The sequence below is a fragment of the Tachypleus tridentatus genome, chromosome 12 (genome assembly GCF_004210375.1).
Source record: "Tachypleus tridentatus isolate NWPU-2018 chromosome 12, ASM421037v1, whole genome shotgun sequence".
NCBI classification, from domain to species: Eukaryota; Metazoa; Arthropoda; class Merostomata; order Xiphosura; family Limulidae; genus Tachypleus; species Tachypleus tridentatus.
In genome coordinates this window covers 3,735,080-3,749,054 of record NC_134836.1, presented here as the reverse complement: position 1 = coordinate 3,749,054, position 13,975 = coordinate 3,735,080, and the positions used below count along the sequence as shown (strand labels likewise).

Here is a 13,975-nt window from a genome sequence, read left to right as displayed (position 1 = left end):
CATTGATGACAATGTCAGGCACAGAAGACTCTTTAAATTCTGACGATTAGTTATTAAGTGTCTTGGGCTTAATTCTCTGAGGTATAGGCATAGAGTTAGTAGCTATGTTGCTGTAGAGCTTCAAGAAACCACTGGTTTGAAACTTGATCTTTCCCCAGTGCTTCAGAAATTATATGAGGAAGGGCTGAAAGAATGCTTTGCAGTGTTTTTTTTCCTGGAAGGCATGAAAGAGAAGAGACTTCAACTTGGAAAACCTCACATGGTTGACAACTTATATGAAGAAGAATATTTTAATCTGATGGGTGAAATTTTGGGTTTCTTGTAACCAATGGAAGTCAGTATGTTCTTCGCAGGTTAAACGAAACTTGTCCACAAGCTTAAGTTAAACATTTTGGGAGTAACACCCAAATATAAAGATGTTTAGCAATAAATAGAGTTGATGATCTTTACCGTATTGATGAAGTCCTCATTTTCACCCAATATAAGCCAAAACTCATATACCATGTTGTGCTTTTTGGACATAGTTTGGTAACAGAAATTTCGTTCTCCAACATGATAATGGTCCAAACATACATATAACAGAGTAATACAGTATCTTAATAGATAGGAAACAAATGGAACCCTTGCATGTTTAATGTGGCCTCTTCAGAGCCCAGACTTGAATATTAATAAGTGTATAGAGGACTAGTTTGATCGTTAAAAAACAGCAAAGGCAACCAAATTCAAAGAATAAACTCCGGCTCTTAGTTTAAGACGCCAGAAATTTAGTTTTCATTGAATATTATAAAAGGTTTCTTCAAGCTTTTCTAAATACTTAATGAAAACTCAATTTCGAGCGTCTTTTATTGCAAATAGTTCATAATATTTGAAGGCAAACCAAACGCATATTTTAAAATTAAAATACATGCTAATTACTGAGTGGTCATTAATTTATTTACAGTATGGATATCAATATCCATATTTATAAATATCCATATTTACAGTATGGATATCAATATCCATATTTATAAATATCCATATTTACAGTATGGATATCAATATCCCTTCTACTTGTATAGTTTCATAAATTTGCCAGTGCTTTACTTCTACTTCTTCCAAATGCATGAGTAAACAGACCAAAGATACAAGAGTCCATTGGATCTGTATGGAATTACCTTATGGGTAATTAGTCAGCGGTATTTGATGTGATTCTAGTCTTATGACAACAGACCTTGATTTTGAAGTACATCATTAAGTTTGTGGATCTTTGGTTTGTGAGCCTTTGTCTTAAATCCAGGTTATGACACTACGAGATATGTCTGACTTCATTGTAATTACTTTTTGAGTAAGAGGATTTTATTTCGTAAATGGCCTGACATGGCCTAGTGCTTAGGGTGTTCGATTCACAATCTGCAGGTATCTTGTTCGACTCCTGGTACAGAACATGCTCGTCGTTTCGCTGTGAGGGCGTTATAATATTTACGATCAATCCCACTTTTCGTTGGTAAAAGTGTATCCCATGGTTGGCGACAGATGTTGTCGACTAACTGTCTTCTCTCTAATCTATCATTTTTAAATTAGGGATGTCTAGCTCGGATAGCTCTCGAGTAACTTTCGCGAAGGTCTAAAAAAAACCAAACAAGCTTTCCAAAACACAAGCTTGACTCTGCAAAAGGTAGCATTGATCTTGAGTGCAAGGTTTTCCGCTTCCGTAAACAACACTGAAAACTTCTTGTCATTTGGTTCTATATCGTTTACAAAAATCGCTGTATGAATATTTCTCTTCGAAAAGAATGGTCACTTCTAGCTGGTGATAGAGTTTACAAGAGATTTGTTTTTCATACGACCGTTTAGTTTAGTTTAGTTGCATAATTTGTACGTGGTTTTCAACGTGTGTTTGTGCAAATAGAGAGTAAGGAAGGGAGCAGACGCTATCTCACAGTTTTAAGAGCGCTGCTTGTTAATCGAATGATTTATATGCATAAATGTTGTAAAACTCAAAACTTTCCAGAAACTTGGCAGCAGGGTGATATATATGACTTCACAAAATGATATCTAAAAACCATAAGAGTAGTGTTTTTAGTCTTTACGAGTGTTGGCAGCTTACCTGGCAGAACTATTACTGTTGTTGTTTATAGTGCAAAGCTACACAATGGTGGATCTGTTCTCCTCGGGGAATCGAATACTAGATTTCAGCGTTTTAAGTCTGTAAACTTAATGCTTACCCATCGGGAGACTAAAAGAACGGACAACTTGGGGATTCGAAATTCACGATACAAAATAAAATATTACTTTTCATATGTTTCTATTGTTGTTTTTAAATTTTAAGCTACACATTGGGCAATCTACGCTCTGCCCACTGAAAGTAATCGAACCCTGGATCTTAGTGTTATAAGTTCGTAAACTTACCGCTGACCCATCGGGAAAATGTATATATTTCTTACCATTCGCCACTGAGGGACTACTCCGACAGTGAAGCTCACTGTCGGAGTAGTCCCCCAGTGGCACAGTGGTATGTCTGCGGACTTGCAACGCTAGAAACTGGGTTTCGATACCTATGATGGGCAGAGCGCAGATAGCCCTTTGTGTAGCTTTCTGTTTAACCGCATACAACCAAACTGTCGGAGTGAAAGCTTTTACTACTTTTTTATCTTAACTAACATGACTTCTATCTATGTTAGTTTGTATCATGTGAAAAGAAGTTGTTGTCGTCTTGGTTACACTTGAAGCTTGAAGTGTTTCAATGTAACAAAGTTCATAATAGTATATAGTTAAAGGCTTGGTACAGCGTATTACTATAATTTTAGTTCGTTCTAAAACAACTAATTTTTAGCGTACAATATTTCATTAAATTAATTTATTCCTCAGTGTTTTACACGACATGTATGCATGACTTCCTTTTCTCTTTCCCCCCCGCTAGTACAACGGTAAGTTTAGGGGTTTATAATGCTAAAATCAAGGATTCAATTCCCTGAGGTAGGTTCAACAAATAGGCCGATGTGGCCTTGCTATAAGAAAACACACACTCCTTTTCTTTTAACGACTATGTTTTGGAATTTCGCACAAAGCTACTCGAGGGCTATCTGTGCTAGCCGGCCCTAATTTAGCAGTGTAAGACTAGAGGGAAGGCAGCTAGTCATCACCACCCACCGCCAACTCTTGGGCTACTCTTTTACCAACAAATAGTGGGATTGATCGTCACATTATAACGCCCCCACGGCTGAAAGGACGAGCATGTTTGGCGCGACGGGGATGCGAACCCGCTACCCTCAGATTATGATTCGCACGCCTTAACACGCTTGGCCATGCTGGGCCGTATAGGTGGGTCAGCAATGAGTTTTGGAATATATCAAATTTGCAATAAAAAAAAAAGAGAAAAAAATGGTTATAAAATTTATCTTGGGTTACAGAGATTGGTGTGTTAGGAACATGTTATTTGAATATTCAAAATAAAATTGTTTTTGATTAATTGAATAAATGCTACTCACAATCCCTTTTATGTAACAGAGGGACTCAAAAGATTCTGGGTTCGGACCCAAAAGCGCGGGAATTTTCGGCGCTTTAATACATTGTCAATCGATCATGGCTTCCTATTCTGATTTTTCAAAACATCAACTGGAGATTCGGGGCACTGTCAAAAAGTATCGGGGCATGGACCCCCTATACCAGCGCCTAGTGACGCCTCTGATACTACTTATTAAGTAAGCTATTGTATATTTATACCGTAAACTTCTGTATAGTGTTGTATGGAAACAATATGTTTTAGATGTTAAATATTGGATGAAATGTTATATCATATAAAGTAACGCTAACTTTGCGCAAAAAAATTAAATTAATAATATTGATAGATGTATGTTAATTTGTAAAATCAAAATAACACACTCGATCAAAGAGAGGACAGAAACGTAAGTTCTTTACTGGCGTATTATTTGTTTTAAGTCCCTTACAAGTGTTTATTGTGATATTTAAACTGGTAGAACTGAAACTAAAAACTTCGCAGTTCGGTGCGAGAGATATACGATAATATCTTATTGTAAAGAAATATTTGTTTAAACCCCAAACTCTTTCAGGAGATTTTTGTTAGACATTCGTTTTGCTAAATTATTGATTTACCAACTGGAGTACCCTTCTTCTGGATGGATGTTATGTAAATTCATGATTAATGAAAGGTTATCTTCTGATGTGAAAAGTTGTTTCCCTTAAATGTAATTGTAAAAACTGCAAAACTCAAAATGTGAAACGCAAGTTTGCATCTATCTTTATATGGGCCCATTTATCTTCCATACCAAATTTGATGAAGATCTATCAACAGAAGGCGAAGTAGTGGTAAAAAACGAAAAATACCCTAAAAACTGCAAACCAAACGGAAAATATGTATGTATTCCTGCATACACCAAAATACTTAAATACCAATTTTGGTGAAGATCCATCCACACCCTGCGAAGTAGTTACATGGAAATGCCAATGACAACAGACAGTACTATTATATTTATATAGACTTCATACTTTTACAATTTAGAAATTCATTATAAGAAGGGCCCAGCATGGCCAGGTAATTGGGCGCTCGACTCGTAATCTTATGATTGCGGAATCGAATCCCAGTCACATCAAACATACTCACCCTTTCAGTCGTAGGAGCAATATAATATGGCAATTAATCCAACTATTTGTTAGTAAAAGAGTAACCCAAGGGTTGGCGGTGGGTGGTGATGACTTCTCTCTTGTCTTACACTGCTAAATTAGAGGTGGCTAGCGCAGGAAGCCCTCGTGTAGCTTTGCGCAAAATTCAAAACATGCATTACAAGAATTAGATAATATTGTTATAATATTAATTAGATAGTACTTTATAATATTAAGCAGATGTTACTAATTATTTGTAATTTTTAATATTGTTACAGCTCAACACAATATTGTTATGTCTTTGCAACAACAACAAAAAGTTATCACCTATCGGACGTATTTTAGTTCCTCTTTTCTTGACTTTCAGAACTTCGTGCAAAGGTATGAAAACCAACAAAAAACCGCGAATGATCGATTCCAACCTTTAACTGAACTATAAGACAGACAGCTACTTAACAGAACCCGCCGCTAATACCAGAGATACTCTTATCTGAGCATACAGTGAGATTTGACCGTCACTCTTGAGGAACATCCACAACCATAAAATGTTAGTGATTTCTCCAATCCGGTTCCTTTGGCTGTGGTTTCGCTAGATAGTAGATAGCAACAGTGGGAATCTCGTTAATCCATTCATGTGCGTAACTAATTGGATGAAGAGGCATTTGGCTAACTAAAGAGAGTCATAGTTGCACAGTCACGGCACACTATGTACAAGGCCACACTTGGCCCTTGTATGTGTTATAAATTCGTACTTAGGGACGCAGATCAATGTTCGTGAGGATGAAAGAAATTTACTTTGTTGTCCCATTTTATTACATTTTTACATCTGTGATTGGGAAAATAGTTCACAGTAGATAATCACTAAGAATGATCAATGAACTATCACAATATTCCTTGTTTTTTTTATAAAGAATAGAATGGATTTGGTTTTTATGATGTAACGTTTTATGTACAATACTGCGGTCATGTCTGATAATATAAACATCACTCGGGCTTTTCCACCATACTTAGTATAAACACTCTCGGATGTAATTTGAAATTATGTTCAAACTACTTTCGATCACGTTAATCAAATATTCAATGTTAACAATAACTAGGTGACTAAAAGTAACAAAGTGGCAGTTGAAACAGAAAGACCGAAGTTAAAGCTATTACATTGTATAATCAGTATCATTTTTGGATTCAAACAACAACAGGAACTGAATGAATCAAACAATTGCTACAATAACCAAAAATAGTGGTAATACAAATTAAAAATTTTGTTTTAACACTAAAGCCTGCTCTTAAGGGGGTGCAGCGGGTGGGTATAAGACAACCGAGCCCCTGATAGAAAAGATCACCAAATGCCAATCAAATGGGGTCCTGTTTAGTTCTTTTCACTTGTCAATAAGCAAATAATAGCCTATTCTGCTATGAACATCCATTCAGGTCACATCTTTTGGGGCTAACTTTAAATTATACTCATGTACAAACAAAGTCCAGTGTAGCAAGCATACAAGATAATACTGAAATATTCCTTTCGCTATCAAAACATAGTAATGAGTCAGATTCTTCTTTTTCTTCTCTACTGTGCTGCCGACTAGGGGTGTTGAGAAAAACCCGCAACATCAGATAAACAAGAGATATAACTCAGACTAAAATTTAGCAAAATTATGTGCATTTCGCCTGATTTACACAGTCGATGTTAATTGTTCGTGCTGTGTTAGATAACAGTTTCCTTACTGGAATTCAGAGACATTGAGATATTATACCAGACACTCAGGCCACAATCTTGCATAGTCGCATAACATAACTTTGCGCCAACTTACGTACAAGATTGAAAGTTCATTCTGGTAGATTCAACTGACAAAAGTGAGTCATTGTTCTCCATGAAACATGACCCGAGTGTTCAGAAAGCAGGGATTGCAAAGTCGTTTCAATATATTTGTAAAAATCCGTGGTTATCAATTACAATTGAATCCAAGTGCATTTTTTCCTAGAATTTTCATCTAAGAATCTCAGATGTCCTGGATTTGTATCTAAAGAATTTCGAATGGTCTGGTTTGTTTCGCAGAAATTCCGCTAGAGCTAACTAACTAGATAAATAAAAATTATCGAAAAACGTTAGAGAAACGTCTCACTAAGAAATATCATTCATTATCTCGAAAAATAAGTGTGGCAACGCTCTGCCAGTTATTGATTTTTTATTAAACCAACTGTCCTAACTGCAAAATAAGCAAATGGCTATTATATATTCTCGTCATCACGGATCACCAAGTGGCTATTAAATGATGTACTATGTATACATATTATGGTTAAACGCCACTTAGTGACAAATTTTATTTTGAATTAAAACAGTCAATATCAAAGCATATTTTAACTAAAAAAAACATCCTATTTTTCTTCTTTTGAAATTGTAACGTATTTGGATCGACTTAGATTTGTTCCAAGCATTATCATTCTAACTTTTAGTTTGCATTTGAAGCTAAATTGTGGTATTTGAACTAAAGTAATCAATACTGATTATTAACATTGCTTTTACACAGGGATTTTCATAGCATTTCTTTAAAATCCCAGTTTTAGAATCTTTAAGTGATATGTATGGTTTAAAGATATGAGCTATAACAGCTTTATTTGTTGTTTTTCTTTATAATAATATGATATTGATATTGTCTACTCGTAAAAAGAAATGCAAAAGTTGTCATACTGATGTTCAAGTTACTCGAACATGTTATAACTCGCTAATGTTTATGCTTTTAAAAAGGGAAACTCTTACTGTAGATATTCCGAGTGATTTTATCTTAATTAATTAATTAGGGTTCAGCAATCTGAGTTCGATCTGAATGAAGTGACGTATTTATCTAATAAAGTCTCTGCTTATTAGCAGTTAGATTTATAATAAAATAACTACAAAAAATACAATATAATGGTTGCTAAAAATAATTTTATTGACCAACAAAAAGAATTAAAAATTAAGCGTTTTCAATTGTCTTCTTGAGTAATGAAACTTACACAACATTGGACTTATTTTTCGAGATACGGTACTACTTTATCGACACCTAATATCATAATGTTGTATATGTTGCACTTTCGTTGGCAGATTTTGTAAAATTATTTTGTAGAAATAATTCGATCTCCAGTCCACATAACAATAAATTGAATTTATATCCTTAATGTTTTGTTAGAGGTTTGCACACTTTACAACTTGTTGTAGACGTCTTTTACAGTCACGCTGCTTTAACTTCATGTAAAAATCAACCTCTAGAAAGTAGCTCAAGTTCAATATATACGATAGCTAATACAAATTCAAAAACGTAAGCATACTAACCGATTCAGTATATAATATTTGTTCTAAGTATACTGCAAAACTTTATGTTGTTCGTGACAATAATTTAGTGTGAGATTCATTCGACAGGAATCAAAGCTTAATGATGAAAATCATGACGACAGCGACAACGAACATTTGACACGTGTGTGTAAAGTAAGAAACATTTAATTCTTGAACGTTTCGGAATATATAAATTCCATAAAGCTATTTCTCAAACTAAATTCTTACAATTTATTTCAATTAAGAGTATTATTTTTTTAAATTTTAAATTTTGATTTAGATCAAGTACATATTTTCCTAAAAATAAAATTTTGAATGATATTAAGTCCATGTCTGTCTCTGAAGTTTTTCAGAATTTGCTTCCAAGATAATTTTTAAAACTTTTTTTTTAATTTACGGAGATTTCACTGTGAATAATGAAAACTTGTTATTGTATAAAATATAAATCATCTGATTTTTTTGTTTTTCTAAGCTCAGTGCATCCCAGTATGATATCATTTATAACAATAAAACCATGAGAAAGTCCTATTAATGCATACTCCCTGATGAATGAAAGTTCACTTTCCGAAAATGCACAGGTTGTTGGGTTATTTCTTTAACGCTAGCTTTATTCCGTTGATTGCTTACTTTGAATTTCGTGCGAAGCTACACGGGACAATCTGCATTAGCTGTTCCTAATTTACTAGTGTAAGACTAGAGGGAACGTGAGCTGGTCATCCCCACCCACCACTAGCTCTTTGGCTACTCTTTTGGCTGAAAGAGCGAGCATGTTTGGTGTGACAGGGATAGAACCCACGACCCTCAGATTACGAGTTGAGTGTCTTAACCACCTGGCAGTGCCGGGCCTTTATTCTGTTGATTCTCTATGCTTTTGAATTCCTTAAATAATACAAAATCACATTACGGTAATTTCGTTTCTTCTCTTTTCAAGTTTGATATCTAATCGTTCAATTATCAATAAAAATGAAAAACCTGAAAAATGTATATCTCGCAAACAAGAATTATATTAATTATTCATAGCATAATAATTTAATGTTATATTATTCAGTATTAAAACTGATGCGTTAAAAATATCGATAACGCTTAAAATCTTTCGGTGGGATAGCGGTACGTCTTCGGATTTACAATGCTAAAGTCAGTGGTTCTAATCCCCATCGGTGAATACAGCAGACAGTCAGATGGACTTTGCTGTAAGAAAACGCGCACACATCACACTTAAATTACTATTCCACGTTTTTAGTTGTTTGCAGCTGGTACTGTTATCATACCAACCAACTTAGTTAATTGGGGTCGCTTCGTTGCAGCATTGTGAAGGTTTCTTGGAAACAAGTTATTGAGTAGGTTAAGTTTTAAATATAACTTATTCTTAAGCTTTTTATTTTTCTATTTTATAAAAAAATAATTATTTGTTATTTCTAAATTAAATTTACTTAAGAGAAAACAAAGCTTCAAGATGCGTCAACAATTATTGACAAGTTGAGAGTCCAACTAACGGTGTTATTAATATATATGGAGTTTTGAGCACGTTTATTTCGCCGTATATTGATATAGTAACCTGATTTAGATACGTAAATACGTTGTCATGACATTTCGTTGAAATACTTTTAGGCCGCAGATTCTCTTTTCAATTTTACATCTAGTGAAAAAGAAATCTTTAATATATATGTACATGCAATCATTAAACAGTGTTAACTGTTATGAACAGTAACAGTGACACTAAATGTTCCAGTTTCAATTAAAACAAACTGACTTGAGTAAGCTAACTTTTTAAATATTATGTACACTATCTCTCTAACTTGTGATTCTGTAACAGTCATACCTTTCACTTAAGAAAAATTACAGTGCTAACGATGAAACTTAAGTTATAATCATCACATAAAACAATAGTAATAATGCCAATAAACAAATTCTAAACTTCAGTGATGACGAGAAAACCCACTTGTAGAGAAAAATATATATATAAAATAAAAACGGCTGATTTGGGTTGAGAAAACTTTTTTATGTAGAGGAGCGAACAATGTTTTGACCTTCATAAAAATTTTCTTAACCCAAACCAGCTGTTTTTACATATAAATTCTAAACTTGTGATTTCAGTTTTTAATAAACAAGAAAAACTTTGTTGGAATAGCTGTTTGAATGTAAAACTTAGTGTATATATTTATAGTATCAACTTTTACCACAGATGAAATTAAAGTATTTTTAATAATTTATAAAGTCATTTAATATTTCTTTATGATTGTAAGCCTACCCTCAAGAGTGTTTGAGGTTGCATATTAACAGGATTTAAGAAAGTGGTTTATGAATATTGGAGGGGGAATCAAGACTGGATTTCGTGATTCATTTTCTGTTTATTGAAAGAGGTTGAGACTCAGGACATCTTTTATTGGTTCAAGATCCCCATTGATGCCCCATAATTGATATCTATGTTTATCCTCTGCCATATAGAAGTTTTAAAAGTAAAGTATTAAGCCATTTTGATAGTGATAGTGTATGGTTTCATTATTTTAACTTGATAAATGGATGAAAACAAAAGGTACAATGGAAGGCCACCTTATTCATTTTTCAATATAAACTGTAGAGGAATCATAATTTTCTGAATAGGAAACCATCTGTGATTTAATCTGTAGAAGACATTAATAACATTTGTATAATTTCATTTATTTTAGGTAATTTTAATTAAATTTTAAGCATTATGTTTATGATAAGTAGCTACAATTCTTGAAGGATGCTTCAATTATCACTAGTAAAATGAAGGGAAAAAAAGGAGGTTAGAATAACTGAAAATGTACAAAACAAAGAAACTAAAAGGCCTCAAGTAATAGATTAAAAAGTGTTCCTGTTGACTTGTAGTTATCTACTTCTGTCATGATTTGTAGTGGCAAAATGCAATTGTGAAGATGAAATGTTATTGGACGATTTATTATGCAACCTTGAAATGAAGCATACTAACATATATATATATATTTCAGTTTGAAAGCAATTTCTATAGTACACATAATTTTGTGCCTGTGTCTGTAATAGACAATTGGGGCATTCATTTATGTGCTGCTTTTATTACTATGTTAGTAAACTGAAGCAAAGAAATGCATTCATTTTAATCTAGCTAATAAGTGTTTAATATATGAACAAATGCAATATCAAATACTTTTTTTTTTACAACAGTACATATTTTCCATACTTGTACTTATTTCTACCCTTGTTGTAAATGTCTGTACTGTTTTCATGTAAAACCATATCGGTACCTCACAGTCAATAAGTTTCAGTCATAGAAGATGGGGTACAGAGTCATGTTGCTGAATACAATTCATTTTCAGTACTGTTATAAACTTGTAAAATAGTTTTCTCTGTAGTGATACGTATTATGTTGGTTGTGATTATTTTAAAAATGTGTTAAAATATATTTGTATTTGAACATAAGGAGTACTTTAATTTACTTTTGTGATTGTCAAATAGCCTTAGAACTATCACATGCTTTTGAGGTTCTCATTGACATCAGTGATTAAGTTGCATTCTTCTTGGAAGTATTTAGTTAAAGGTAAGTTACTCTCTTAGATGTATATCAAGCTGCCCAATGAGCTCTGGTTTAACATAAAGTTTAGGGATAACAAGGGACCTTATTGTCCATTTAGACTGTACCATCCACTAAACTAAAACTACTAAAAAAACTATAAAACCCAGCCCTTATCACAAACCATAATAGTGGTTCATAATGGGGATAGCAAAAATTTGTACAAAACCCTAAAAGAAAATTTGGGCAAAAAGCAGCTTGAGCATTAGAGGTTCAATTTAAACAACACTTTAAACCTTTACTATTAATTGCTAAGGTTGTACACATATAAAATATACAAAAACATGCATGTTAGACAACAAGGAAAAGAAAATCTGCTTGAAACAGCCTGTTTAAAATTCTTCTTCTTAGCATTATTGTACCCAAACCATTTGTAGAATAGTAAATAAAGTACTATGGAGGTTGTAGATGTAATTAAAAATTGATTTGTTTCTTCTGTATCTGTAGCTAAAAAACATCCCAATTCTTGTGTAAATAATACTATTAACCTTTGAAGTTAGTTTTTTTTACAAATATAAAGTGTTCCCTTACAAAGCTTAAGTACAGGGTGAAATGAGACTTACTGGCCAATAATAAATGAATGTTACATGTATGGTATGTATGAAATGAAAAATGTATCAGCTAGCTTCTAGCAGTGTTTATTAACATTATAATGTATAAAGTTGGCTACCAATTCAAGTAATTCTTTGGACATGTTTGAGTATAAAAAAGCCAGCAAAGAAAATTTAAAATATTTTGAATTTAGAAAACTGCAAACAGGAAACAAGACTGGAGACACTATATATATATTATTTACTCAACTTACAAATCCCTGTTTTGACTCCACTGCATGTAATTCTAGGCAATAGCATAGAACCAAAATGAGGGTTTTTGGTTAGTGGAATTACATTGTTTATTGTTTCATTTTCACCAATATTTGCTCTAGATTACCAAGAATGTTTTTGTAAATTTATAGGTGTGTAAGACCTCACCATATTAATAGTCCATACAGAAAGAAATATCTAGAATTTTGAAACAATAGGACACAATGTCTGTGTATAATTATTCATTGATGTTGAGTGTTCCATCATAAGTAATACTAATAATAATTTATAATGTGAATACAGATCCAGTAAGGAAAGGACTTGCTAAATTCCAAGATGAATGATACAAGGACAACATATATTAGGCTATGTAAAGATGTTCAAATTGAACCACAGGAAAGTTTAATACAAGAAATGAAAAGGTAGGTTCTAAATTGACATTAAAAAACAGAATACTTTATTAGTGTGTATGAAACAAAAGATTGATAGATTACATGCTAAATGCATAACCTTGAATAACATAAAATTGCAAAATTGGTTCTCTTCACATGGATGATTGATAAGTTTCTTCATGAAAAGTGGTGGTGTCTTTGGTGTGTATATTAAGAGTTTTTTAGACTGTTATATAATGAAAAAAACAAGGCTGAAAAGTACTCTACAAGATGTAATGTTTACATATCTCAGAAGCACTAAATAGAATTTGGACTTCACTGGACTATCAGCTGTTGGTTATAAATGAAGATTTTCCTTTAAACATGAGTAAACTGACTGCATTGTGACCTAAACTAGTATAGATTTCTCCAAACTGAAATGCTTTTCTTGATTTCTATCCTGATCATAATATCTGGAAGAAGTTATACTGTTGAATTGTATTTCACAATCTAAAATATAGGTTTGGAATAAATGATGTTTGATAAACATAGTATATATCTTTAATATCTAGTTAAGAATCTACTGAACAGAATAGTAAATTGAGAAGAAAGTAACAGTAACTTCTAATTTCTAATATGTTTCATATCTTATTGGATTTAATATGTAAATATATACTTACTAAACAAAACACTGAATTTGGTTTGCTTAATTGAGCCTTCCATTCATTATGATTATGAAACTTGCTAGTTTGAAAGTTGTGTTAAATGTTAATGTAATATAGTTCCACTGAGTTAAGCACTTATAATGAATACAACTCATTTAAACTTATAACAATTTGACTGTTTTATTTGGGTTCTACTTGGAAGCACATCAATATCCATTAAATGATTTCAAGAGTGATCATTCTTAAGCAACAAATGTACCTCTACAAATAATAATTTTTTTGAAGAAGGTTACATAATTTTACCAAAGAGAAAACTAATTCTAAACTTATACCAAAGTATCTTATTTAGCTTACTAAAATATGTACTAATATGAATCAAATTAAGAAGGACTGTACTGTTATTTTTATTGTATTCAATGTAAGAAACAAAAATTTGTGTAAGCTATAAGAGAAGCTTGATATTTTAGGATACTCAACATCATACAGATCTAACTGTCATATTCTTTTTACCTTTGATCAACTGGACAATCTGGTCACTAGGCTGCATTGTGGATAAGAAATTCTTTGTTTTTTTTTCCCAACTTGTGTGTTGTACATTAGTTTGTGAAAATGATAAGCTTCCATTGTTTCAGAATTTGTAGTTCTAAAACTTCTTCAGCAAC

General features: G+C 32.7%; 1 protein-coding gene across 5 annotated transcripts in view; it reads left to right on the top strand.

Moving 5' to 3' along the window:
* Positions 1–9,046: 9,046 nt before the first annotated feature.
* LOC143235397 (leucine-rich repeat-containing protein 45-like) overlaps positions 9,047–13,975 on the top strand; it is a 67,345-nt gene continuing 62,416 nt past the window's right edge. For 4 of the 5 annotated variants that reach the window (XR_013019160.1, XR_013019158.1, XR_013019159.1 and 1 more), the window contains exons 1-2: positions 9,047–9,243; positions 12,581–12,699. Coding sequence is in view for 1 of the 5 variants with exons in the window: in XM_076473526.1 (XP_076329641.1) it covers positions 12,614–12,699 (86 nt within the window). In the remaining 4 variants the exon portion in view is untranslated. Of the gene's footprint in view, positions 9,244–12,580; positions 12,700–13,975 lie in introns of those variants that run through there. The other variant, XR_013019161.1, reaches the window with a different exon arrangement.